The 26267-nt window shown below is 46.6% G+C and overlaps 1 protein-coding gene across 1 annotated transcript; it reads left to right on the top strand.

Annotated features, from left to right (window-relative positions):
* The first annotated feature begins 344 nt into the window (after positions 1–344).
* On the top strand, positions 345–26267 carry LOC122552251 (shiftless antiviral inhibitor of ribosomal frameshifting protein homolog). Its single transcript, XM_043694934.1, has 8 exons — positions 345–538; positions 12739–12883; positions 15347–15396; positions 18900–18929; positions 20441–20596; positions 20856–20959; positions 22806–22963; positions 25812–26267. Exons 1-8 carry the CDS (start codon positions 512–514, stop codon positions 26030–26032), a joined length of 891 nt encoding a protein of 296 aa, XP_043550869.1. The 5' UTR covers positions 345–511; the 3' UTR covers positions 26033–26267.

Raw genomic sequence — 26267 nt, 5'->3', positions numbered from 1 at the left:
TGGCGGGGGGAGGGTAGCACACAGGATGCTAACTTCCTCTTCCAATATTGTGATTGCATCAAAATCCAAGTCCTGCACTGAGTTGACTGACTATTGTCACTTGTGTTTGACAAGTAAATAGTGAAATTTGTCATACGTTGCCACACTCCAGAGCCATTCTGAGTTACAGAAGATATTGAGAAATAATCAAAATATGACGAGAAACAGTTCTTCCTCCTTTCTGGTGCTCCACTCGGCAGTGATAGGGGGGAGGTTGTCCACAATGTGCCCACCTATGCCTCCGCAATCACAGTCCAGTGCTGGAGGCCTTATCTGGACACTGCTGCAAGGAATGAGACGGTTCCACCTTAATTTATGCAGCAAAAAAGTACCAACGTGGTACTGGCTGCTTCCGACAAGGAAATTGAAAGTGAAAGGAAGATTCAGTACAGATGTAAAGCAGTGAACAGCAAATGCCTCTCGATATGTCCTTTTAGATTGTTTGTTTCAGTCTTCATATGGGACCATCACCATGGAAGTCAGTGAAGATGCTATCGAGGTACCTTTTCCAGATAATATTAGTAACGGCTGTCTATTAGTGTTTGGAATATTGCAAGGAAAGGCTGTTTGGTGGTACAACATGACTGGGGTGCAGGGAACCCCTAACATAACATCAGGGCCAGGCTAGGAAGCACATATTAACGCCAAATTTAGAACATTTTGTCATAAAAGCTGTTTTTACACTGTAGGGTTGGGTTTTGCAATAAAAAAATCAAACTTTGGGTCTGAAAGAATTTTTGTTAGAGAAGGATAGAAAGTTGGTTTGGAACCAAAGCAGTACTTTTATGGGAATTGGCAATGATCTATTTGGGTAGATTAATATTTCGGGGAGGGAGGTTTTCTTCCTATGTTCCTAAGGTTGGTCACCTCCAACGAGATAGAGTTTCACTCTTTTGCAGGAGGGCTAAAGCACATTTAGATGAAGGAGATGGGAAGAGAGTTAAGCAAGAGAGTACGTGCTTTTTTGAGATTGGAAACAACCTGTTTAAACCAGTCACACTTGTATCCTGTGGGTAAACGTAATCTTAAAGCTTGATGACTGTCTACACTACTGCAAAATAATAACTTGCTTAACTAACTACTGCTCAGGCATTTTGTGGGGTGGATCCCTGATTGCATGGCCATTCTGCGCTGGGTTGGCTGATCTTCAGTTGAAGTGGATGGGTCGTACAGTCAGTTTGTTGGTGTCAGTAGTTGGGGGAAGGGGGGAAAGGAGCAGCTTTGGCTACTGATTTCAAAATGGTGGAGCACAGTCAGAAATGGGGGCTATGCTGTGATGGCCCCTCAGAATGGAACACATCACTGATAACTGCAGGTGGCCAACTAGAGCAGAGAGAAACCTGAAATTAAACAAAGAAAAGTACATTAGCAGAGAGGGATAAGAAAGTAGTGTTTTATGTAGCACCCCTCTTTACAACCAATAAAGTACTTTATCTTTATTAACTTACGGGATGAGAGCATCACTGGCCAGGCCAGCATTTATTGCCCGTCCCTAATTACCAAGAGGACAGTTAGGAGTCAACCACATTGCTGTGGTCTGGAGTCACATGTAGGCCAGACCAGGTAAGGATGGCAGATTTCCTTCCCTTAAGGACATTAGTGAACTAGATGGGGTTTTCTGAGAATCTACAATGGATTCACAATCGTCATTAGATCCTTAATTCCAGAAATTCCACCATTTGCCATGGCAAAATCCTAATCCGGGTTGCCGGAACATTATCTGGGTTAAAGTCCAGCGACAATATCACTAGGCCATCGCCTCCCCCTTTTGATGTATAGTTATTGTTGTAGGAAATCCGACAGCCAGTTCTCACACAGCAAGATCCCACAAGCAGCCAGATGTTTCTCAGGGTGATGTTTGAGGGATGAATATTGGATAAATGAAAATCATGTTGTGATGGACTGGGATTGTGAAGGAATACCTGGAACAGGAATGGCACACCGGGAATACTGGGCCGGAAGCCTCCGCCAAAGAAGAACTCCATATTGGGACAAGAGTACCTCCCCAGGAGACCACCTCGCTGTGCCGAGACCGTCACTTCTCCTCCTTCAGGCACTCTGATCTGGAGCCTCGGCCTAGCCTGTGGCTCCAACTCGGGGGAAGTCCGCCTCACTCACTCGGAGATCCCGGATTGGGGTGCAACCATGTCCGTTTCATCCTGGCAATCCTGCTGCCGCTGCTGGGAGCCTCCTCTTTCACTCGTCACTATACAGGCTCAAAAGAAAAGAAGAAGAAAAGAAAAAGAGGGAAAGTAAAATGAAGAAACAAAAGAGAAAAAAATCTGATGGGAGTGGACAAGCTTTGAACTCAGCTCGCCCCCTACTCAACTGCCATCTTGAAAATGGTCATCAGTTTGGGGGCTCCCATGGAGATCGAGGCCCACCACTCTCTGAGGCTGCTCGATGTCCACAGAAGGCCCAAAGCCCAGACTCATGGTGGTGTGGACTCCTAGCTACAGTAGGCCCGGAGCCTGGACCTTTGGTGATGCCCACCGTGAGGACTCCTGGCTGCGGTAGGCCCGGAGCCAGGATCTTTGGTTGTGCCCACCTGTGAGGACTCTTGGCTGCAGTAGGCCCGGATCCTGGACCTCTGGTGGCGCCCACCATGAGGACTCTTGACTGTGGTAGGCACGGAGCCTGGACCTCTTGGTAGTGCCCACCGTGAGGACTCTTGGCTGCAGTAGGCCCGGAGCCTGGACTCTTGGTTGTGTCAGCCTTGTGGTCATAGCAGCGAAGCCAGCGTCTCCTGGGGCATTGGCATGGTCATTGCTGTACCCAAAGTGAGGACTCTTTCAGCCGTGGAACAACTTGCAGAAGCCTTCAGGTCCAATTTGAATAGAAGATGAACTCTATTGAAGAAATTTCTTCTTATTCTTTTTGTAACTCAAAATAGAGCCAGATTACAGCAACAACGCACTTTTTCACTGTTTCTTCCTGGAAGTATCTGACAATAACATCCTATATTCATTCCTAACCATTGGTCCTTAGCACCAACAGCATGGTGAGAGGGGGATGAGGGACCTTGACCTTACTCCTACCCCTTTCTCACAACGGGACAGGGTTATGCCAGTAAGCGGGGTAAGAACAGGCAACATGTATCTACAAACGGGGCTCCTCCACAGACTGCTGTCTGGACACTCCAGAGGTGCTGGGCTCTCCATCTCCGCTCTCTCAGCCTTGGGGAAGGTCGAGTCAAAGAGAGTGAACCTGGCTGTGGGCAGGACATACTCAGCACGTCTGGGTCCTCCAGGCACACCCTTGAGGTTGCTCAGCTGAAACTCCATCAGGTTCCACCAGCCTGCTATAAACCCCAGGGCTGCTCCTGGACCTGGTGAGAGGGAAAGAAGGATGAGGGTACATTGGAAATATGTTTGCTCATTTGTCAATGTTATGTTGACTGTTGGTGAGCGAATGTCATTTTAGCTTTAGCTACAAGGATGAGAGGACAGAGACTGGCTATCATTAACACCACACAATGTTCTTGTCCAGATTTCCTACAGTCAGCTGAAACTCCATCAGGTTCCACCAGCCTGCTATAAACCCCAGGGCTGCTCCTGGACCTGGTGAGAGGGAAAGAAGGATGAGGGTACATTGGAAATATGTTTGCTCATTTGTCAATGTTATGTTGACTGTTGGTGAGCGAATGTCATTTTAGCTTTAGCTACAAGGATGAGAGGACAGAGACTGGCTGTCATTAACACCACACAATCTTCTTGTCCAGATTCCCTACAGTGTGGGAATAGGCCATTTGGCCCAACAAGTCCACACCGACCCTTCGAGGAGTAACCCACCCAGACCCGTTTCCTGACACTTACCCCTGATTAATGCACCTCGCACTGTGGGCAATTTAGCATAGCCCATTCACCTGAGCTGCACATCTTTGTGTTTGTGGGAGGAAAGCAGAGCAAACCCACACAGACAGGGGAGAATGTACAAACTCCCCACAGACAGTCGCCAAAGGCTGGAATCGAACCCAGGTCCCTGGTGCTGCGAGGCAGCAGTGCTAACCACTTAGCCATCATGTGCCCTGTTGGGCTAATAGTTATCCTTTACATGCTTGAACCTGATATTCTGGAGGCTTCCATATATTTTTAGCCTTAAACATATCGTGAAGCACAGAATGAAATCCCAGTCCTTACAGCTGGGATTATCCAAGGAATGCCGATGTCAGCAGCATCTGAATGTGAGTGGTGACTCCACACGACTCCGTCCCATTGAGTACGGTTCATAGGGTAACCCTCCCAGTGTGGGTTTGTCCCAACCACTGCTGCGCTGTAGGCTGCTGCTCCATCTGAAGCACACCCTCATTCCCTCACTCAGCACAATGTTCCCACTACCCTGCCGTATCCTCTAGGAGATGGGCAGCTCCTGCCTCTTTTGCAGACCCCAGGACCTTTGTTACTTTGAGAACATGTTGGAACTTACCGGAAAATCACTGCTTCTGCCTCCCAGCTTTGGTCGAACTGTTCTGTCAAATGATGTGTTCAGGAGTTGCTGAGGGGGCCAAGAATTTCGGCTTTCACGTTAGGCCAATATTTAAGGTGCAGCATTTTGTGATGGCAAACGTCTTTCCCCTGTACTGTGTGTGGCTCTCTGCTTCATCACGATTGCCCCTGGAAGGGGCGCGTGTGACATGGCCATGAAGGCCACCCTCCCCTCCCTCAGAGAATGAAACACTAACTCTCCCCACTCTGGGGGTGGGGGCAGCCATTTCCGCTGGTAAGCCAGACGAGCTTGGAAAGCAACAAGGTCACACCACAGCAGGAGGCTTGGGTTTTATGTCTGCGCGGAATGGTTGTGCTGTGATCCCGTATGGGTCTGAACGTGGCAGTACAGCGCAAAGGGACAAGGTGGGGCAGAGAGGCTTTCAGGCGCAAGGTCAGTGACTGCTTAGTGATCAAACAGGTTAGTGCCTGCTCACAAAGTGCTCTGGCTGTGGAATGCCAATGAAAGGGGATCATTGTATTCCAAAGTACAGCATAGAAGGAGAGGACTGTATTGTAAGTGAGTGCTGAGTGGGGATGGGCATGGCTGGTCCAATGCCAATCTCCATGGAGAGAGGTTTGCAAGCAGCCCTGAGATGTTGGTGACTGGTCTCCAAGAGAGCCAGAGGAACAGCAGTGAGATGGACTTACCAAGTGTCCCTGCTGACTTTAATGTCACGAATGTCTAGCTTCTGACCAGTGAATGGGAGAATGGTCAACTGCAAATCAGTGAAGTGACATTGGTGTAAATGGATGCATATGTCTCTCATCAACATCAAGCAGTCATTTCTTCGATGTCTCCGTACTTTCCCTGGCTGACCTGCCTTTGCCAACATCGATCAGGGCCTGAGAAGGTTCTCCTCTCAGTTTCTGGAAATGCCTCAAGAGGTAGCTCCCCTTGTGTTGGCTGGGAAGTGTTGATTTGGCTCAGAGGTGGTCTCCCAGACCTAGAAGATGGCCATTTCACTGTTGAGCAAAACACAGTCTTTCCAACGAGATGCTAAAGCCAACCTCATCAAGGCAATACAACAGAAACCATCGCACCTTTGTGGGAATGGGAAGGAGGCAGATTCCCAGTGACCCGGCATCATAGGCGACATTAATCCCCCAACTAAATGATCAGTCGATGTGTCTCATTGCTGTTCAGATTGTGCACAAATTTGTTTTTTGTTGCGTATTCTTATGAACTTCCAAAGTGATTTTGTTTCTTTCTACGGTGAGCTTTGGAACATCCACGAAGGACTCTATATCAATGCAAGTTTATTCATTTTTTGATCTGTGTTTTACCCCAGTGTCAAAGCAAAGGGTCAGAGTGCAAATGACCCACAATCATAGTGTGTACCCTTTCCTCCCTCTCTCTCTCTCACCAACAGTTCTACCCCTGCAGCTTTAATAGGAAATCAAGAATAATTAAGTTAATGATTAATCCCTTATCTTCAACTGAATCTTGTTTCGCTGCATGTTCTGTGAACATTCCTTCATTTCCCTAGCCTGATCCTGATGGGTTTTCTGAAAGTACGTTTTACTCTTTTAATTTAGTCCCACTATTTCTGCAGCTGCTTTTTCACCTTTCCAGACTGTCTTCTGATGCAGTGTCACCCCACCCCTCACGTGGACAGTCAAACCAACCACGGAGCTGTGTTCAAATTCGGGAAAGTGTACAGAACTTAGCGAGCTGATAACCTGTGACTGTCAGCAACCCAATGAGCAAACAAAACTGTCGTCCCTTACAAAAGAAACATTAGCAAGTCACATTGACCTTGGCGTCAGTGAGATTGTTTATTTTCCTTCCTGAGGCATGAGACCTGTCTGAATTTCCACATAACCCACAGTGTCCGGTTCATGTTGCAATACTGACTGAGCTTTCAAAGTATTTCATAAACTGTAGAGCACTTTGTGATATTCTGAGGTTTTAAAAGGCGTTATGCAAATGTAAGCCTTTCTCTCTTTGACCCAACATGAACCTGGCAGTAATCATCCCTGAGTGAATAAGCCAGCACTAAATGAATTCATTTTCCTAAAATGCTACATGGAAATGCAATTATCACGCTTCAGTGTTGGCCCCCTCGAGCCCCCTCCGCCCCTCAATAAGATCATGGCTGATCTGATTGTGGCTTCAACTTCACGTTTCCACTTGTCCAGAGATCCCTTGACTCTCTTGTTGAATAAGAACAAATCTATCACAATTTTAGGAATATTCAATCATTTGGTCTCAATTGCTGTCTGGGGAAGAGAGTTACAAAGAGAGTTACCCTCTTGAAAAATAAGGAATTCTCTTTCTTTATAAACTGTTCCTGTAGTTCTAGTCTCCCCCACAAAGGAAACACCCATTCAGCATCATCCCTTCTCACCAGAGTATATGCTTCAATAGATTACCTCTCTCAGTCTTCTGAATGCCAATGGATGTAGGTCCAACCTCTTCAATCTTTCCCTCATAACATGATTTGGAGACACCGGTGTTGGCCTGGGGTGTACAGAGTTAAGAATCACACAACTCCAGGTTATAGTCCAACAGGTTTTTTTGGAAGCACTAGCTTTCAGAGCACTGCTCTTTCATCAGGTGGTTGTGGAGAATAAGATTGTAAGACACAGAATTTATAGCAAAAGTTTACAATGATGTAACAGAAATGATGAAATTATTCTTCAGTGGTTGTCTCATGACATGAACCACGTCATCCCAGGTATCAGTCAGGTGAACGTTTCTGAACTGCCTGTAATGCGTTTACATCCTTTCTTAACTGAGGAGACCAAAACTGTCCACAGCACTCCAGATGTGCTCTCACCCATACCCTGAACAACTGCAATACAACTTCCCCCCTTTTGAAATTCCGTTTCCCTTCCTAATGACTTGCTGTACCTGCAGACTAACTCTTTGTGACTCATGTACTAGCATCCCTCTGCAACCTCTTCCTCTCTTTGAATAATGTGCTGCTCTTCCACTCTCCCTGACAAATCGGGCACACTCACATTTACCCTAATTATAAGCTCACTGCCAAATGTTTGCTCACTCGGTTAACCCAACTATATCCCTTTGCAGGTTCTTTATGTCCACCTCACAACTTACATTCCCACCTATTTTTGTGTCAGCAAATGTAGCTTCTGTTTGTTCAGTCACTTTATCCAAAATCATTGAGATAAGTTGTAAATAGTCGAGGCTTTGGCCCACTGACTCCCATGACACTTTACTCATCACATCTTGCCAACCTAAGGTCACCTATTTATGCTTCATCTGTCTCCTGCCAGTTAATCAATCATCTAGCCATGCTACTAGGGCACTCCCTATACTGTAGCTCTTATTTTCGACCATAGAACCATAAGACATAGGAGCAGGCCCATCGAATCTGCTCCACCAATCGATTGTGGCTGATATGTTTCTCATCCCACTCTCCAGCCTTCTCCCTGTAACCTTTGATCCCCTTACCAATCAAGAAGCTATCTATCTCTGTCTTAAACACACTCAATGACTTGGTCTCCACAGCCCTCTATACCAATATGTGCCACCGCCCTCTGGCTGAAGAAACACCTCCCCATCTCAGTTCCAAAGGGTTGTATCTTCACTCTGAGGCTGTGCTCTAGAGTCCAAGTCTCTACCATTAGTGGAAACACCTGCTCCAGGTCCACTCTGTCCAGGCTGCTCAGTATTCTGCAAGTTTCAATCAAATTCACCCCTTTATCAAGTACAGACCCAGAGTTCTCAAATGCTCCTCAAATGACAAGCCCTTCATCCCTGGGATCATTCTCGTAAACCTCCTCTCGATGCCCTCCAATGCCAGCACGTCCTTGCTTTGATATGGGACCCAAAACTACTTGCAATATTCCAAATGCAGTCTGACCAGAGCTTTATACAGCCTCAGCAATACAGCTCTCCTCTTGTGTTCGAGCCCTCTCAACATTAATGCTAAGATTGCATTCCTAACTACTAACTGAACTTGCATATTAACTTTAAGAGGATCCTGATCTAGGACTCCTCAGTCCCTTTGTGCTTCAGATTGCTGAAGCCTTTCCCCATTTTGAAAGTGGTCTATACTTCTCTTCTTCGTACCAAAGTGTATTGCCTCACACTTTCCCACATTGTATTCCATCTGCCACTTCTTTGCCCACTCTCCTGGCCTGTCCAAGTCTTTCTGCAGTCTGCCCGCATCCTCAGCACTACCTGCCCCTCCACCTATTTTTGTGTCATCTGCAAACTTAGCAACAATGCTCTCAGTACCTTTGTCCAAATTGTTAATGAATAATGTGAATAGTTGTTGTCCCAACACTGATCTCTGTGGGTCACTAGTTACCATTCTGAAAAAGACCCTTTTATCCCTACTTCTTTTAGTCAGCCAATCCTCTATCCATGCCAGTATCTTGGTCCTAACACCCTGGGCTCTTACCTTATTTAGCAGCCTCCTGTGCAGCACTTTGTCAAAGCCCTCTAGAAATCCAAATAGATCACATCCACTGGCTCTCCTTTGTCTAACTTGCTCATTATTTCCTCAAAGTATTCTAACAGATTTGTCAGGCATGACCTCCCCCTGACAAACATGTGCTGACGCAGCCCTATTTTACTGTGCACTTCCAATACTTTGCAAGCTCATCCTCAATAATGGACCCTAATCTTACCAATGACTGAGATTAGGCTAACCAGCCTCTAGTTTCCTGCCCTCTGCCTCCCTCCCTACATAAACAAGCCATTTTCCAGTCATCTGGGACCCTCCATGACTGCACTGATTCCTGAAAGATCACCACCAATTCCTCTACAATCTCCTCAGCTATCTCCTTCAGAATCCTGGGGTGCAGTCCATCTGATCCAGGTGGTTTATCCACCTTCAGACTCTCAGCTTCCCCCGTACCTTCTCCTAAGTGATAGCCACTCACCTTTGTCCCTGACTCTGTTGAAGTTCAGGTGTGCTGCTGACACCTTCCACTGTGAAAATTGAGGCAAAGTACCTAGTCAGTTAATTTGCCATTTCTTTGTTACCCATTACAATTTCCCTAGGCTCATTTCCAAGTCCAACGTCCACTCTTATCTCCTACTTTTAGATATCTAAAAAAAATTCTTCCAATCTTCTTTAATATTGCTACCTCATATTTCATCTTCTCCCTCCTGCTTGCTTTTTCAGTCAACCTCTGCTGGTGTTTCCAAGGTTCCCAATCCTCTGCCTTCCCACTAATTTTTGCCACATTGTGTGCTTTTAATTTCGATTTGATGCTGTCCCTGACTTCCCGAGTCAGCCACGGTTACCTCATGCTCCCGTTAAGACGTTTCTTCTTCCTTGGGATGAATTTCTGCCGTGCTTCCCAAATTACCCCCAGAAACTCCTGCCATTGATTTTTCACCGTGTTCCCTGCTCAGCTCCCTGTCCAATCAACATTGGCCAGCTTCTCCCTCGTGTCTTTGCAGTTAGCTTTGCTCAATTGTAATGCCGTTACATCTGATTCCAGCTTCTCTCTCATCAAACTGCAGAGTGCATTCTATCATGAGATGGTCACTGCCCCTTTGAAGCTCCTTCACCTTCAGCTCCCTAATCAAGTTGGCCTGTTCCCTACAGTGTGGAGAGTGTGACGCTGGAAAAACACAGCAGGTCAGGCAGCATCCAATGAGCAGGAGAATCGACGTTTCGGGCAAAAGCCCTTCATCAGGAATGAGGCTGGGAGCCTTGGGGCTGGAGAGATAAATGGGAGGGGTTTGGGGCTGGGGGAAGGTAGCTGAGAGTGCAATAGGTGGATGGAGATGGGGGTAAAGGTGATAGATCAGAGGGGAGGGTGGATGGGATAGGCGGGAAGGAAGATGGACAGGTGGGACAGTTCAAGTGGGTGGCCACTCTGCCGAGGACATACAGGTCTTGGGCCTCCTCCATTGCCTCTCCCTAACCACCCGACACCTGGAGGAAGAACGCCTCATCTTCCAACTTGGGACTCTGCAGCCACACAGGATCAATGTGGATTTCACCAGTTTCCTCATTTCCCCTCCTCCCACCTTACCCCAGAGCCAACCTTCCAACTTGGCACCGCCTTCATGACCTGTCCCACCTGTCCATCTTCCTTCCCACCTGTCCACCCCCACCCTCCCCTCCAACCTATCACCTTTAGGGCTCTAGCACGCACACAGCTCCAGAAAACCATCTTGTAGACATTCCATAAATTCCTTTCCTTGAGATCTGCTGCCAACCTAATTTTCCCTGACAGCCTGCATATTGAAGTCACCCTGATTTATTGAAATCGTGCCTTTCTGACATATCTTTTCTACCTCCTGATTTATTTTCTTCCCCATATCCTGACTACAGCTGAGACCCTTACACAACTCCCTTCAGGGTCATTTTCCCTTTGTGGTTCCTCAGCTCTACCCAGACAGATTCTACACCTTCCGACTCTATATCACTATATTTTGCAGAAACAAATTTTGAGTTCGCATTTTATCAAATGCCTTCTGGAAACCTATATACGCAGTTTTCCCTTTATCTATATTATTTGTTATCTCCTCAATGATTTCAAATAAGCACTGCTACCTCACAGTGCCAGGGACCCAGGTTCGATTCCAGCCTCGGGCGACTCTCTGTGTGGAGTTTGCACATTCTCCCCGTGTCTGCATGGGTTTCCTCCCACATTCCAAAGATGAGCAGGTTAGGTGAATTGGTCATGCTAAATTGCCTATAGAGTTAGGTGCATTAGTCAGGGGTAAATATGGGGAATGGGTCTGGGTGGGTTACCCTTTGGAGGGTCGGTGTGGACTAGTTGGGCCGAAGGGCCTGTTTCTACAGTGTAGGGAATCTAATCTAAAAAAAATTAGCCAGTTTTGAGAAGATTTGTAGCTCAGGTTGAAGTTCTGGATGTAGGTTTGCTGGCTGAGCTGGAAGGTTCATTTCCGGACGTTTCGTCACCATTCTAGGTAACATCTTCAGTGGGCCTCTGGGTGAAGCACTGCTGATAATTCCTGCTTTCTATTTATATGTTTGGGTTTCTTTGGGTTGGTGATGTCATTTCCGGTGGTGATGTCAATTCCTGTTCTTTTCCTCAGGGGTTGGTAGATGGGGTCTAACTCGATGTGTTTATTGATAGAGTTCTGGTTGGAATGCCATGCATCTAGGAATTCTCATGCATGTCTCTATTTGACTTGTCCTAGGATGGATGTGATGTCCCTGTCGAAGTGGTGTCCTTCCTTATCTGTAAGTAAGGATACTAGTGAGAATGGGTAACCAATGCACACAGTCCGCCGATTTCTCAGCAACAAACCCAAACAAGCAGACAAAACACGTCCAGAAACCCTAGCCACTCTCCCCTTTATCAAAGACATCTCAGAATTGACTGCCAGACTACTCAGACCCCTTGGCATTATGGTAGCCCACAAACCCACCAACACACTAAAACAGCAGCTAATGAACGTGAAAGACCCTATAAGGACAACAAGCAAAACAAATGTCATTTACAAAATACCATGCAAGAACTGTAACAAACATTACATTGAACAAACAGGCAGAAAACTAGCCACCAGGATACATGAACATCAACTAGCCACAAAACGACATGACCCTCTCTCACTAGTATCCTTACATACAGATAAGGAAGGACACCACTTTGGTTGAGATAACACATTCATCCTAGGACAAGCCAAACAGAGACACGCATGAGAATTCCTAGAAGCATGGCATTTCAACCAGAACTCTATCAACAAACACATTGAATTAGACCCCATCTACCACTCCCTGAGGAAAAGAACAGGAAATGTCATCACCACCAGAAATGACATCACCAACCCAAAGAAACCCAAACATATAAATAGAAAGCAGGAATTACCAGCAGCGCTTCGCCCGGAGGCCCACTGAAGATGTTACTTATGAGGGTGACGAAACGTCTGGAAATGAACCTTCTAGCTCAGCCAGCAAACCTACATCTAAAAAAATTTTACTAAACATGAGTTCCCTTTCACAAGTCCTGTTGATGCTGCCAAATCACATGGTGATTTTCTGAATGTTCCGAATAATAGCTTCCAGCATTTTCCTTATGACTGGCGTTAAGCTAACAGTCCCATTGTTTTCTGCTCTCTGTCTCGCACGCCTTCCTCAAACAGAGGACTCACATTCTCTATGTTCTACAGAGAATGCTGGAGGAACTCAGCAGGTCTGGCAGTATCTGAGGGGAGAGAAACAGAGTTGACATTTTGAGTCTGGGATGGCCCACCTTTGGAACTGAAGTCATGTTTATCACACGATCTTTTTCTGTTCCTCCACATCAGCAGGAGAAAAGTATCCGCAGGTTGAGGGAGATGCTTCATGTGAGTGACATTCCTGTTCCGACAGCGACATCTCTGATGACAAAGTACAACAATGACTATGAACTGGTGACTCAAAGAATCCTAGACCTGAAGGACCTGGATGATGGTACGTTTCCAACTCCAATAGAAGCATCGAAAATAGGAGCAGGAGTAGGCCATTTGGCCCTTTGAGCCTGCTCCAGCATTCAATATGGTCACAGCTGATCATCCAACTCAGTTCCCTGTATCTGCTTTCTCCTCCCCTTCTCTTTGATCCCTTCATCCCTAGGAGCTGTATCTAATCACTTCTTGAAAAGGCCTCAACGGCTTTCTGTGGCAGAGAATTCCCCTCTCTCTGGGAGTAGAAATTCCTCCTCGGTTCAGACTAAAGGTGGCTCAGTGGTCAGCACTGCTGCCTCACAGCGCCAGGGACCCGGGTTCGATTCCACCCTTGGGGCAACTGTCTGTGTGGAGTTTGTACATTCTCCCCGTGTCTGTGTGGGCTTTCTCCAGGTGCTCCAGTTTCCTGCCCCAATCCAAGGACGTGCAGGTTAGGTGGCTTAGCCATGGGAAGTTGCTCATAGTGTCCAGGGATGTGTGGGTTAGCCATGCGAAATGCAGTGTTACGGGGATTGGGTAGGGGATTCTGTTCAGAAAGTTGGCCTGGACTTGATGGTCCAACTGGCCTCTTTCTGCACTGTATGAGTTTCTATCGGAGGGTCGGTGTGGACTTGTTGGGCCGAAGGGCCTGTTTCCACACTATAGGGAATCTAATCTAAAAAAAATCTAAAAAATGGCCTACCCTGTGTCCTTTGACTACAACGATTGGCTCAGGCCTCCTGAGTCAACAGAAACATCCTTCTTGTATTCCTGTTGGAGTATCATAGGTTTCTATGAGACTCCCCCCTCATCTTTTGAAACTACAGCAAATATTGCGCCACCCAAGCCAGCCTCTCTGCAAACTGGGAGGAAGTGAGGAATGCAGATGCTGAAGCTCAGCGTCGAAGAGTGTGGGGCTGGAAAATCGCAGCCAGTCAGGCAGCATCCAAGGAGCAGGAGAGTCGACGTTTCGAGCACAAGTTCTTCATACGTCAGTCCTGCCATCCCAGGAATCAGTCTGGAAAACCTAAAATAAAATATAGATAAGTTCAATGCCGGTGACTGAGTGCATAAGAGCTGGGATTCAATGCTGGGCTTGTGTTGAGTTAACTAACATCAGTCTGTGCAGTCAGCAGGGCTGGGGAGGGTAAGGTTGCAGGAATGCCACGCATTTGGCCAAGGTGGTAAAAACTACAGAGGGTTCACTTATCTGATCTCTGACCAATACCATATCCCAGAGGTGCATACGTGAGAGCATCAGTTGCAGTTCGACTTTGTAGTGTTCATCGGCCGCGTGGTGGTGTCCCTGTCTATAGGCGACCTCCAGCAGCCTGTCTGAGCAGGTTCATTCAGGAACAGCATTTGTTTTCGAGCTGCCTGTCATGTGATTCCAAGGCGCAGTGCCTTGTTGGTTGATTGGATGGAGAATGGCTGTGGGGACACTGCTTGGCCTGGCACCTACACCTTCTGAAAAGCAGAAGGTTAACAACAAAAGGTTGGCAGAGAGAAGAAACACTGACCAAACCCTCCTTGGGCAGCCGAGGTCTTTATTTTTCTTTTGCGGCAAAAATAAGTGGAATTAGAGAACATGGATCCCAAGCACCAGTTATGGATTCCAGGAACTCATGTACGAGTGGAGAATTTAGCTTCTTCGTTCCCCATTATCCAAAGAACCTGAGTTTTACAAAAAAATCTTTCTCCAAGGGATGGTGGGCACGGCAATGAAAACGCCATTTGCGGCCTTATTCTCGGCAGGGAGGAATAGTAATGGGTGGGTGGACTCCAGGGCAACATGGAAATGTAAGAGACAAACCAGTTTGTCCAATATGGCTGACTCTTAGGACTGAGATGAAGAAAATGTTCTTCACCCAAAGAACAGGGAGGCCAAACCACTAAATATATTCACAAAAGAGATTGGATACATTTTTAGGTTTTGAAGGTGTCAAGGGGTATGGGGAGGCAACTGGAAGATAGCATCAATGGAGCAAGCTGGCATTTTGAATTTTAGAATCCTTACAGTGTGGAAAGAGTCCCTTCAGCCCAACAGGTCCACACCGACCCTCTGAAAAGTATCCCGCCCAATCCCATTCCCCATTACTCTACGTTTACCCCGGAATAATGCACCTAACCTACACACCCCTGAACACTACGGGCAATTTAGCACAGCCAATCCACCCCAACCTATGCACCTTTGGACTGTGAGTGGAAACCAGAGCACCCGGAGGGGACCCACGCAGACACGGGGAGAATGTGTAGACTCCATACAGGCGGTCGCCTGAGGCTGGAATCGAATCTGGGTCCCTGGCGCTGTGAGGCAGCAGTGCTAACCACTGAGCCATCACACTGCCCCATGATCAGATTGAACAGTGTGAATGGGGAAGCAGAGCTCGAGGGCCCCAGTGGCCTAACTGTGCTCCTAGTGTCTGTGATCCGGCCGAGCGAAACCAGACCACTGAAGCAAACATAACTGCGACAGGTTTCTTTCTTTCAGAATCAGAGGGTGAAGCTGAGAACCAGGGAGAGCCTGCTGCAGAGGATGTGGTAAAGTTCATTCTCTTTGTGCTGTCTTTTCTACTGCATTTAAAGGTAGATTGTTCAACAAAAGCCTCAAAACAACAAACGATCATAGAATGACTGACCCAGTTCCAATTGTTCATAGTAACTTTAAAAGTGAGTGCTCCACCATGCACAGGAATAAAGTGAAGGATGGGATACTCAGGGTTTTAGTTGTTTGGAGCCAGATACGTCCCTCAAAAGGTGATTGATTTTGTTTTAATTTCTCAACATTTTTGGCTCTGTATTTTGGGCCATTTAAGACAGTGGATGGGTTTGATGGGTTAGACACAGAGGAAATGTTTCCATTATGGAGAGAGTCCAAGGGCAGTGACTGTAGGCCAAGGGCTGATGAGCTATTAGATTAAGGTCACTCTTACCCTCCAAACCATAACATGGGTTACGTAGGATGCAGAACGAAGAAACCAACTGTTCGGCTCTACCAACCCATAACAGTGTGAAGCTCCAGCCAACCACCCTTCTCAGACTGAATCTACTATTGTAACCCTCTATTAGCCTCTCCCTCAACTGCTTGTCTAACAGGCGAAAGTGGGTACTGCAGATGCTGGAGATTAGAATCAAGATTAGAGTGGTGCTGGAAAAGCACATCAGGACTCCCTCATCAAGTCCATGCCCCCTAACAGCCCACCCTCTCCTCCCGGCAGCTTCCCCTCTCACCGCAGGAATTGCAAAACCTGCACCCACACCTCACCCTCTCACCTCCATCCAAGGCCCCAAAGGAGCCTTCCACATCCATCAAAGTTTCACATGCACTTCTACACATGTCATTTATTGTATCTGTTGCTCCCGGTGCGGTCTCCTCTACATTGGGGAGACAGGACGCCTCCGCACAGAGCGCTTCAGAGATCATCTCCAGGATGCCGCACCACTCAACCACACCGCCCCACTTCAACTCCCACTTCGCCAAGGACATGCAGGTCCTGGGCTTCCTCCATCGCTGCTTCCTAACCACCCGACACCTGGAGGAAGAACGCCTCATTTTCTGCCTCGGGACCCTTCAACTCGAGGGCATCAACGTAATTTCCCCACCCTCCACCTTACCCCAGTTCCAACCTTCCAGCTCAGCAATGTCCTCACGACCTGTTCTACCTGTCCATCTTCCTTCCCACCTATCCACTCCACCCTCCCCTCCAACCTTTAGAACAAAGAACAAAGAAAATTTACAGCCCAGGAACAGGCCCTTCGGCCCTCCAAGCCTGAGCCGATCCAAATGTACTGTCTAAACCTGTCAGTCAATTCCTAAGCATCTGTATCCCTCTGCTCCCCACCTACTCATGCATCTGTCCAGACGCATCTTAAATGAATCTACCGTGCCTGCCTCTACCAATGCGTTCCAGACGCTTACCACCCTCTATGTGCCACGTGTATCCCCCTTAAACTTTCCACCTCTCACCTTGAAAGCGTGACCTCTCATTATTGAATCCTTAACCCTGGGAAAAAGCTTGTCTCTATCCACCCTGTCTATACCCTTCATGATTTTGTAAACCTCAATCAGGTCCCCCCCCCAATCTCCTTTTTCCTAATGAAAATAAAGCTAACCTACTCAACCTCTCTTCATAGCTAGCACCTTCCATAGCAGGCAACCCCATCCTCGTAAACCTTCTCTGCACCTTCTCCAAAGCGTCCACATCCTTTTGGTAATGTGGTGACCAGAACTGTACACAGTATTCCAAATGCAGCCGAACCAAAGTCCTGTCCAATTTTACCATGACTTGCCAGCTCTTATACTCAACACCCATCCAATGAAGGCAAGCATACCATATGCCTTCTTGGCTACTCTATCCACCTGTGCAGCAACCTTCAGGGTACAATGGACCTGCACTCCCAGATCTCTCTGCCCATCAACTTTTCCCAAGGCTCTTCCTTTCATTGTATAATTCGCTCTAGAGGGAACCTCATCAAACACCTTACTAAGGTCCATGTATTTGACATCATCAGCCTTTCCTTCATCTATCAACTTGGTCACTTCCTCAAAGAACTCTATTGAGTTGGTAAGGCACAATCTTCCCCCCACAAAACCATGTTGCCTATCACTGATAAGCCCATTCTTTTCTAAATATAAATAGATCCTATCCCTCAGTACCCTCTCCAGCAACTTTCCCACCACCAACGTCAGGCTCACTGGTCTGTAGTTACCCAGAATATCCCTACTATCCTTCTTGTACAGGGGAACAACATGAGCTACCTTCCAGTCCTCTGGCACCTCACCTGTATTTAAGGATGCCACAAAGATATCTGTCGGGGCCCCAGCTATTTCCTCTCTCGCCTCCCTCAGCAACTCAGGATAGATCCCATCCGGTCCTAGGGATTTGTCCACCTTAATAACCTCTAGCCTACCCAACACATCTTCCCTATTTATGCCAACGTGATCGAGACTAATCCAACTTCTATCTCTAATCTCAAGATTCATGTTTACCCCCACTTCCATCCATATATTGTACTCTCAGCTACCTCCCCCTCAGCCCCACCCCCCTCCCATTTATCTCTTCACCCCGTAGGCTCCCAGACTCATTCCTGATGATGGGCCTTTGCCAGAAATGTCGATTTTCCTGCTCTTCGGATGCTGCCTGACCTGCTGTGCTTTTCCAGCACGACTCTGCTTGTCTAGCATCCCACAGAGCACTTCAAAGAATTCTCCTGGTTTCTCAGTCAATATTAACTCAGCCAGCACCACCTCAGAGAAAAAAGACAACTATCTGGTTGTTTATCCCATTGCTGTTTGTGGGATCTCACTGTGTGTATGTTGGATGCCACCTCTCTAACAATTGGACACATTTCAAAAGGGTCCTCATTGTCGATAATCTGAAATGGTCTTGATGATGTGGTTTAGTTCGTAGCAATCTGTGAGTGGGAAGATAATAGCAAAGTTCATGAAAGTTGAGGCTGACACGAGTAATGAGGGAAGAGCTGCACTGAATGGGAAACCACCTCTCCACTGAGGTACTGAAGTTAGGCCCAGTCTGTCCTATTCTGGGTTAGTGAAAAACTCTTTGTGGAAACATTCTGAAGAGGAGCAGAGTGAGTTCTCACCGGTGTCCTGGACAGTTTTTATCTCCCAATCAACATCCCACAAAAAGATCGCCCCCTACCTGCCATCTGTCAGATAGAAAACTGGATTAGATTCCAAGATTACAGCAAGGCCTCATCTTCAACATCATCTTCTCAGGTGTAAGGAGCTTTCAGGCATGTAAGATGCTATAGAAATGCAGAGTTTCTCTTTGTAATGCCAGAAGGACCTGTCTGACAAGACTTTTCACACTGGAGGCTGGTACAATTACAGCATTTAAAAGGCATCTGGGTGGGTATATGAATAGGAAGGGTTTGGAAGGATATGGGCCGGGTGCTGGTGGGTGGGACTAGATTGGGTTGGGATATCTGGTCGGCATGGACGGGTTGGACCGAAGGGTCTGTTTCCATGCTGTACATCTCTATGACTCTCTGACTCTAAGACTTTATTTATTTCTTCACAGAATGAAGACAATGTTGACCAAGTCCTCCAGGTACATAATTCACCAGTGGGGCAATGTATTCAGGAGCAAGTTTGATATAAGTGGTATAAAGCTGAAAAATGTGTTCCTGCAAATGCGCAGCAGGTCAGGCAGCATCCAAGGAGCAGGAGAATCGACGTTTCGGTTACTCGCAGCCTATTATTCCTGCTGATTAAGATTAGGATAGCGGGAGGAAGGAACATACTTTTTGATTCACCCATGAAGTGGCACAGTGGCTCAGTGGTTAGCACTGCTACCTGACAGCACCAGGGACCTGTGTTCGATCCCAGCCTCGGGCGATTGTCTGTGTGGAGTTTGCAAGTACTCCCTGTGTCTGCATGGGTTCCTCCTGCAATCTAAGGATGTGCAGTTTAGGATGGATTGGCCATGGTAAATGCAGGGTTGTGGGGAGGGTGGATGTTCTTTGGAAGGTCAATGCCAACTCAATAGGCTGAAAAGACTCTTTCTGCATGGTAGGGGTTGTGTGCTGGGCCAGTTTTTATTGTCCACTTCTGATCGGTTTTGAGAAGGTGGGGGTGAGCTGCCTTCTTGAACCGCTGCTGTGGGTTAACCCACAATGCCGTTAGGGATGGAATTCCAGGATTTAGACCCAATGACAGTGAAGGAAAGATGATATATTTCCATGTCAGGCTGGTGAAAGATTTAGAGGGGAATTTGGAAGGGGTGGTGTTCTATGTATCTGCTGCCCTTGTTCTTCACGATGGAAGGGGCCATCAGTTTGCAAAGTTAAAAATCACACAACACCAGGTTATAGTCCAACAGGTTTAATTGGAAGCACGAGCTTTCTGAGTGCCGCTCCTTCATCAGGTGGTTGTGATCAGGTAGCCTGTGCTTCCTAATCAACCTGTTGGACTATTCCTTGGTGTTGTAGGATTTTCAACTTTGTCCCCCCCAATCCAACACTGGCGTCTCCAAATCGGTTTGCAATATGTTGTTGGTGGGTGATTTGCTGCAGTGCATCATGGGTGGCACAGTGGCACAGTGGTTAGCACTGCTGCCTCACAGCGCCTGAGGCCTGGGTTCAAATCTCACCTTGGGCAACTGTCTGTGTGGAGTTTGCAAATTCCCCCTGTGTCTGGGTGCTCTGGTTTCCTCCCACAGTCCAAAGATGTGCAGGTTAGGTGAATTGACCATGTTAAGTTGCCCGTTGTGAAGGGGTAAATGTAGGGGAATGGGTCTGGGTGGGTTGCTCTTCGGTGGGCCGGTGTGGTCTTGTTGGGCTGAAGGGCCTGTTTCCACACGGTAAGTAATCTAACCTAAACTTGTGGATGATGCACTACTGAGCGTCGGTGGGGGAAGAATTGGACGTTGGCGATTACGCTGGAGGTGCTAAACCAGTGGGGCTCCTTTCAACTGGATGGTACTGAGCTTCTTGGGTGGTTTGGTTTGCCTACCAGTTGGGTGTTATTCTGCAGATGTCAGCCGAAGGGTCTGTTTCCATGCTGTACAGCTCTATGACCATATAAGAGTCCTGGAGATTGACTTTCACTTCTTTCAACTAGGACATTGCAGACCGGTTGAAAGCTCTACCATTGACTGAGGATAATGTGCGAGCGTTTGACTTGGCAAAGAGAAATGAGATTCCCTGCAGTCAAAGACAGTTCTCATGCTTGGATTGTGATCGAAGTTGGTGGAGAGAGGTACCAGAGAGGAAACAGGTAATTTTATTGTTAATGTCTCTTGCAAATAATTGTCTAGTTTTATGGTGAACCTCAACATGTTGATCAGTTTGGGGTGGTTTGAAGGGAAGGGGATAGGGAGGAGGTTTGTAAGGAGCTAAATGATTTGTCTCTGCATGTTCTGTGTAATTAGACATTTCTGAAGAGTTTTTACCTCCCAGCGTCATGTTTATTTTATTTTAAACTGAGTTGCAAGGAGCACTGGGTTTGCAGCGTTAATGAAATCAGTCTCCCACAGGTCTCACGATGTCGTTACTGCAAAAGAAGATATGATGCGGTGCCCAGAGATAACGAATGGGGTCTTGCTATGTACATTTGCCAAAACTGCAGTCACTCTTTCAGGTTGGGTCATTCAGTCTCATACATTCAAAGTGTCGGTGATATCAGGGGATAGCTTTTGCTCATTTCCACTGGGCTGCAGACCATAGAGCGCTCTGAAATAACTTGGGAGACAATGCAGGCCTTGGGAGACTCACCACCTCTAAATTAAAAATCACGCAACATCAGGTTATAGTCCAACAGGTTTATTTGGAAGCACTAGCTTTTGGAGCGACGCTCCTTCATCAGGTGGTTGTGGAGCAGCGCTCCGAAAGCTAGTGCTTCCAAACAAACTTGTTGACTATAACTTGATGTTGTGTGATTTTTAACTTTGTCCACCCCAGTCCAACACTGACACCTCCAAATCATGACTGAGCACCTTTGGCCCCTGTTGCTGGTGTGTCACCCTGTGACCTTCCACGGTTTATTAGTCAGAACCCTTTTCTGCATTTGGCCGAGCCAACTGTACTTGTTTGCTGAGGAAGCAGCTAAGTAGGTGGGCTTCACAGTTTACATCTTCCAAAGATGGTCTTAAAGCTGACAATGTTAAAGACGCCCCATCCTCCAACCCATCCTCCACCCCGTAGATAGAGAAATGAGGTTAACCACAGCCAATCGATGCACAGGAGATTCCTATCTGAGGTCTCTGATTTCCGGGGCTAATTAGAACAGAAACCAGTCTATCTGACCCTGAGCCAATGGTCACTCTATCTTGTGTGAAACCCCAGTGGATTTTAACTTTGTAACTAGAGACCATGTTCTAGTCTCAACTTGAAGAGGCACTGAGCCAGTACAGAGTGAGTCAACCTTTCCTTCCCTTTGCTATTTAGGAACTGGATTCTCCGACTTTCTGTTCATTTAGTGAAGAGTCCTATTAAGCTTCTCCCTGCAGTGGATTAACCAGATCCCTCTTGCCTTCCTCTGAAGTGTCAGTGTTGGATCAGGAGTGTCTCTGAATCATAGGGTGATAAAATTGAGCACTGATACAATGAAGACTGAGTTTCCGGAACATGTTAGGAGTGATTTCCTAGAGTAGCATGTTGAAGAAACAATTAAAGTACAGACTATTTTTGAACTTACGTAACAAGGAAAGGCAAGTGAATAATCTTGAAGTGAAAGAACCTTTTTAGAAAGTGAAATAATTCAATCTGAAGCCAGCGTGTTAAATGTGAACAAAGAAATTCTGAAGAAATGAGGGACAAATTGGCTGAGGTGGATTGGGAAAAAGACATTAAAAGATATGATGGTCAATAAGCAATAGTTTTTAGAGAATTCAAAGTAAATGAAAAATGTTAGTCAACGTTGGGAAACAATGAAAGTGAAGGATTGTAAATGATTTAATAGAAAGGCTTATAAAGTTGCCAGAAATAGTGGCAAACCTCAGGACTGGGAGGATTTTTCATTACAACAAAGGAAACCAAGACACTGATGAAGAAAGAGAGAGTAGAATATAAATGAAAACTAGTAAAAAAAAATCACAAGCAAACTTCTGCAGGTATGTGAAAAGGAAACAGTTGGCTCAAACATTTAGCTAAAATAAATGTGGTTCCATTACAGGCAGAGTCAGGAGAATATATAATGGGGAATAGAGAAATGGCAGATAAAGTAAGTGATTAATTTCTCTTTACCTTCAGTGTGCAAAATTCAAGAAATATCCCAGAATTGAAGGTCCAAAGGACTCGGGAGAATGAGGATTGAAAGGAATTTGGTCTTAGTAAGAAGGTTGTGTTTGATAAATTAGTGGCAGTGAAGGTTGATAAGTCCTAAGATACGGGAGCATGGTGGCAGAGGTTGATGAAGCCTCCAGGAATTTAGCCAGAGATGGCAACTGGTAATCCATGGTCATGCTGACTGTCTCTCACCTTGACAGGGGCTATGGACAGATGGGGGTCCCTGCACCATGCTACAGATGCCGGAGTATTGTCTTTCCCATCCAGATCATTCCACCTGAACAGAATCAGTTCAGACCGGACAACAGGAGTCGGAATACGCATGGCTGCTGTGCTGAGGACTGTTGCAACCGACAAGGTAGCAAACTCACTTCAATAACCATTTAAAAAAATGTATTCCTCTGTGGGGTGAGGGTGAGACTGGCCAGGCCATTATTTCTTGCCTGTCCCTAGTTGCCCTTTAGAAGGTGATGGTGAGCTGCCTTCTTGAACTGCTGCAGTCCTTAGGGTGTGGGGACACAGGAGGAATGGTGATTATTCCTCAGGCAGGACAATGAGTGGTTTAGAAGGAAACTTGTGGATGGTAGCTTTCTTATGTGTCTTCTGCCCTTGTTCTCCTGGGGGCTAAATGCTGCGGGTTCAGATGCTGTTGTCAAGGCAGCCCTGGTGAGCATCTTGCAATGCGTCTTGCACACTGCCACTCGTGAGTCTCGACAGTAGGAGGGGTGGATGTTTGTCGGTGTGTTGCCAATCAAGCGGGGGCTGCTTTGTCTAGGACGGTATCTGGCTTCTTGAGTGTTGTCGGAGCTGCCCCCATCCACACAGGTGAGGACTACTCCATCACACTCCTGACCGGTGCCTTGTAGATGGTGGACAGGTATTGTAGAGTCAGGAGGTGAGTTATCTTCCACAGAATCCCCAGCCTCTGACCTGCTGTTGTAGATGTAGTATTTATACAACCAGTCCAATTCAGTTTCTGATCAATGGTAATACCCAGGATTTTGATCGTGGGAGAGGGTTCAGTGTTTGTAATGAACCAATGAGCCAATGGTTACATTCTCTCTTATTGAACATTGGGTGGCACGAATGTTACTTGCATACAACTTTCTTTCCTCGGCCACTTTGAGGGTCTGTGTGCTTTGTTTCAAAAGTTGAAAGCCTTTTGCCCATCAGTGCTTTTCATTGTTTTTCTAAACCCAACAACCTGCATTTATATAACACCTTTACCATAATAGTTCACAGGAACATTAGCTGGTAACAGTTGACACTGAGCCGCAGTATTCGGATAAGTGCCTGTTTATTGGACTTTTTACTGAAGTAAATTAGTTCTGGCATTTATATAGTAAGGTCTGTTCGACAATCAATTGCAATATTTTATTTTTCTGTTTTCTCCATACTGACTGGAAAAGGTCCAATTTTCCACTCAACACTCCAAAGGGAGACCTCGAGCTGCAGTTAAGTTTGTATAGCCAGAGATTGTAGAGTCTCCTCAAAGTCTGTCCACCTTCCACAAAGCACAAGTCAGGAGTGTGATGGAATACTCCCCACTTGCCTGGATGGGTGCAGTTCCAACAACACTCAAGAAACTCGATACTGTCTGGGACAAAGCAGCCCACTTGATCGGCACCTCATGCACCTGCTTAAAAGTTCAATCTCTCCTTTCCTGGTGCACTGTGACAGCTTATGTGGATGCACTATTGAGACTTGCTAAGCCTTCTTCAACAGCACTTTTGATAATTGAGATAACTAGAAGGACAAGGGGAGGAGATACATGGGAAGATCACCTCCTGGGCCACTCACCATCCCAATTTTGGAACTAGATTGGCCGTTCTTTCATTGCCATTGGGTTAAAATCATACACAGCTGCCTTCCTAACATCATGGGGTGTGTCCCTGCAACACGCAAGACTGCAATGGTTGAAGAAGTTGGCTCAGTACACCTTGCTAAGGGTAATTAGGCCTGACCTAATGAGAAGCACACTGAGATATCTTGCATCTGTGAGCAGAACTGCCATTTGGAAAGATTGAGGTTGCGCTGATTTTGACCTTGACCCAATACCCTTGTTAGTCAAGAATCTACTGACCTCTGCCTATGATCCCACCTTTCCCCCTCTCTGGAGAGGGGAGTTCGAATGACTCACAGAGAGAAGAAATCTCTCCTCATCTCCACCTGGTCTCTCCCTCATGGGAAAGTATCCTTTCAGTATCCATCCTGTCAACTCCCCTCAAGGTATTGCATACTTCAGAAAGATCAACACTCATTCTTCTAAAGTCCAGTAAACACTGGCCCAACCTGTTCAACCTTTCCTCATAAGATCAACCCTTCATCCTGGGAACCTTTCTCTGAACTGTTTCTAATGCAGGTGGGTCCATTCTTAAATAAGGGGCTTCCTCCTCAAAAATTAATTTCTAGTCAAAATCGGACAATTATAGAATCTCTACCATGAGGAAGCAATCCATTTGGCCCATCAAGTCAACACTGAAGAGCATCCCACCCAGATCCACCCCTGTAACCCTGTATTACCCATGGCTAACCCACCTAGTCTGCACATCACTGGACACTACAGGGCAATTTAGCATGGCCAATCTACCATAACCTGCACATCGTGTGGGCGGCACGGTGGCACAGTGGTTAGCACTGCTACCTCACAGCGCCAGAGACCCGGGTTCAATTCCTGCCTCAGGCGACTGACTGTGTGGAGTTTGCACATTCTCCCCGTGTCTGCGTGGGTTTCCTCCGGGTGCTCCGGTTTCCTCCCACAGTCCAAAGATGTGCAGGGTCAGGTGAATTGGCCGTGTTTAATTGCCCGTAGTGTTAGGTAAGGGGTAAATGTAGGGGTGGCAGGTCGTTGTGGACTTGTTGGGCCGAAGGGCCTGTTTCCACACTGTAATGTAATCTAATCTTTGGACTTTGGGAGGAAACTGGTTGATAACTCAAACTTGAAGAAACATCACAACATGATTCTACTAAATACTTAGTTATCTATCTTGACAGTGCCACTAAAAAGCCATTCAGCACCTCTCAACTTAAACATAACTTGCAGCAACCAACACTAAGATGTCATTCTTGACATTCTCAAAATGTCAAGATCACACTGCCCAAGAAGACAAAGTGATTGAGACCATTCCATCCCTACCAGGCTGGTTTTAAAATGTGGCTCCAAGTTAATATTCCATAATAACAAAGAATTCCCTTGCATCTTGTAGAACCTTATGTTCCTGGTACACACTGTGTCCATCCTAGGACACGGCAGATACGCGGTCTACCCAAGGTATTGTGTCCCAGCCAGACCCACGAGTCTACGGGCTCCACTGTGGCCAGCTGTGTCAGCCAGAGCTCCTCAATGGAATGTGACATCGAGGAAATCATCCAGGAAGATCTGAGAGCAGTCCCAGAGGGAGATGAAGACGACGATGAAGATGAATGAAAGCCACAAGCCACAGCTCCTCCACTTGCCTTCATCTTTACACTGGCAACCACGATGAGGCTGAGAATTGGGAATCGAGGGATGCTGCCATTTTGAATGTTGGAATGTGGGTGGAGAGGCCTGAAGCTCTACAGGCCATTATAAAGCCTGACTTGGTAATTTGTTACTGAAAGCATTCTTGCTTCCAATTGTTTATCCTTTGCAGGTATCATTTCATTAAACAGTCTGCCAAATA

This window comes from Chiloscyllium plagiosum, chromosome 8, assembly GCF_004010195.1.
Source record: "Chiloscyllium plagiosum isolate BGI_BamShark_2017 chromosome 8, ASM401019v2, whole genome shotgun sequence".
In the NCBI taxonomy this organism is placed as follows: Eukaryota; Metazoa; Chordata; class Chondrichthyes; order Orectolobiformes; family Hemiscylliidae; genus Chiloscyllium; species Chiloscyllium plagiosum.
The sequence above is the reverse complement of the archived record's forward strand: the minus strand, read 5'-3'. Positions and strand labels throughout refer to the sequence as shown.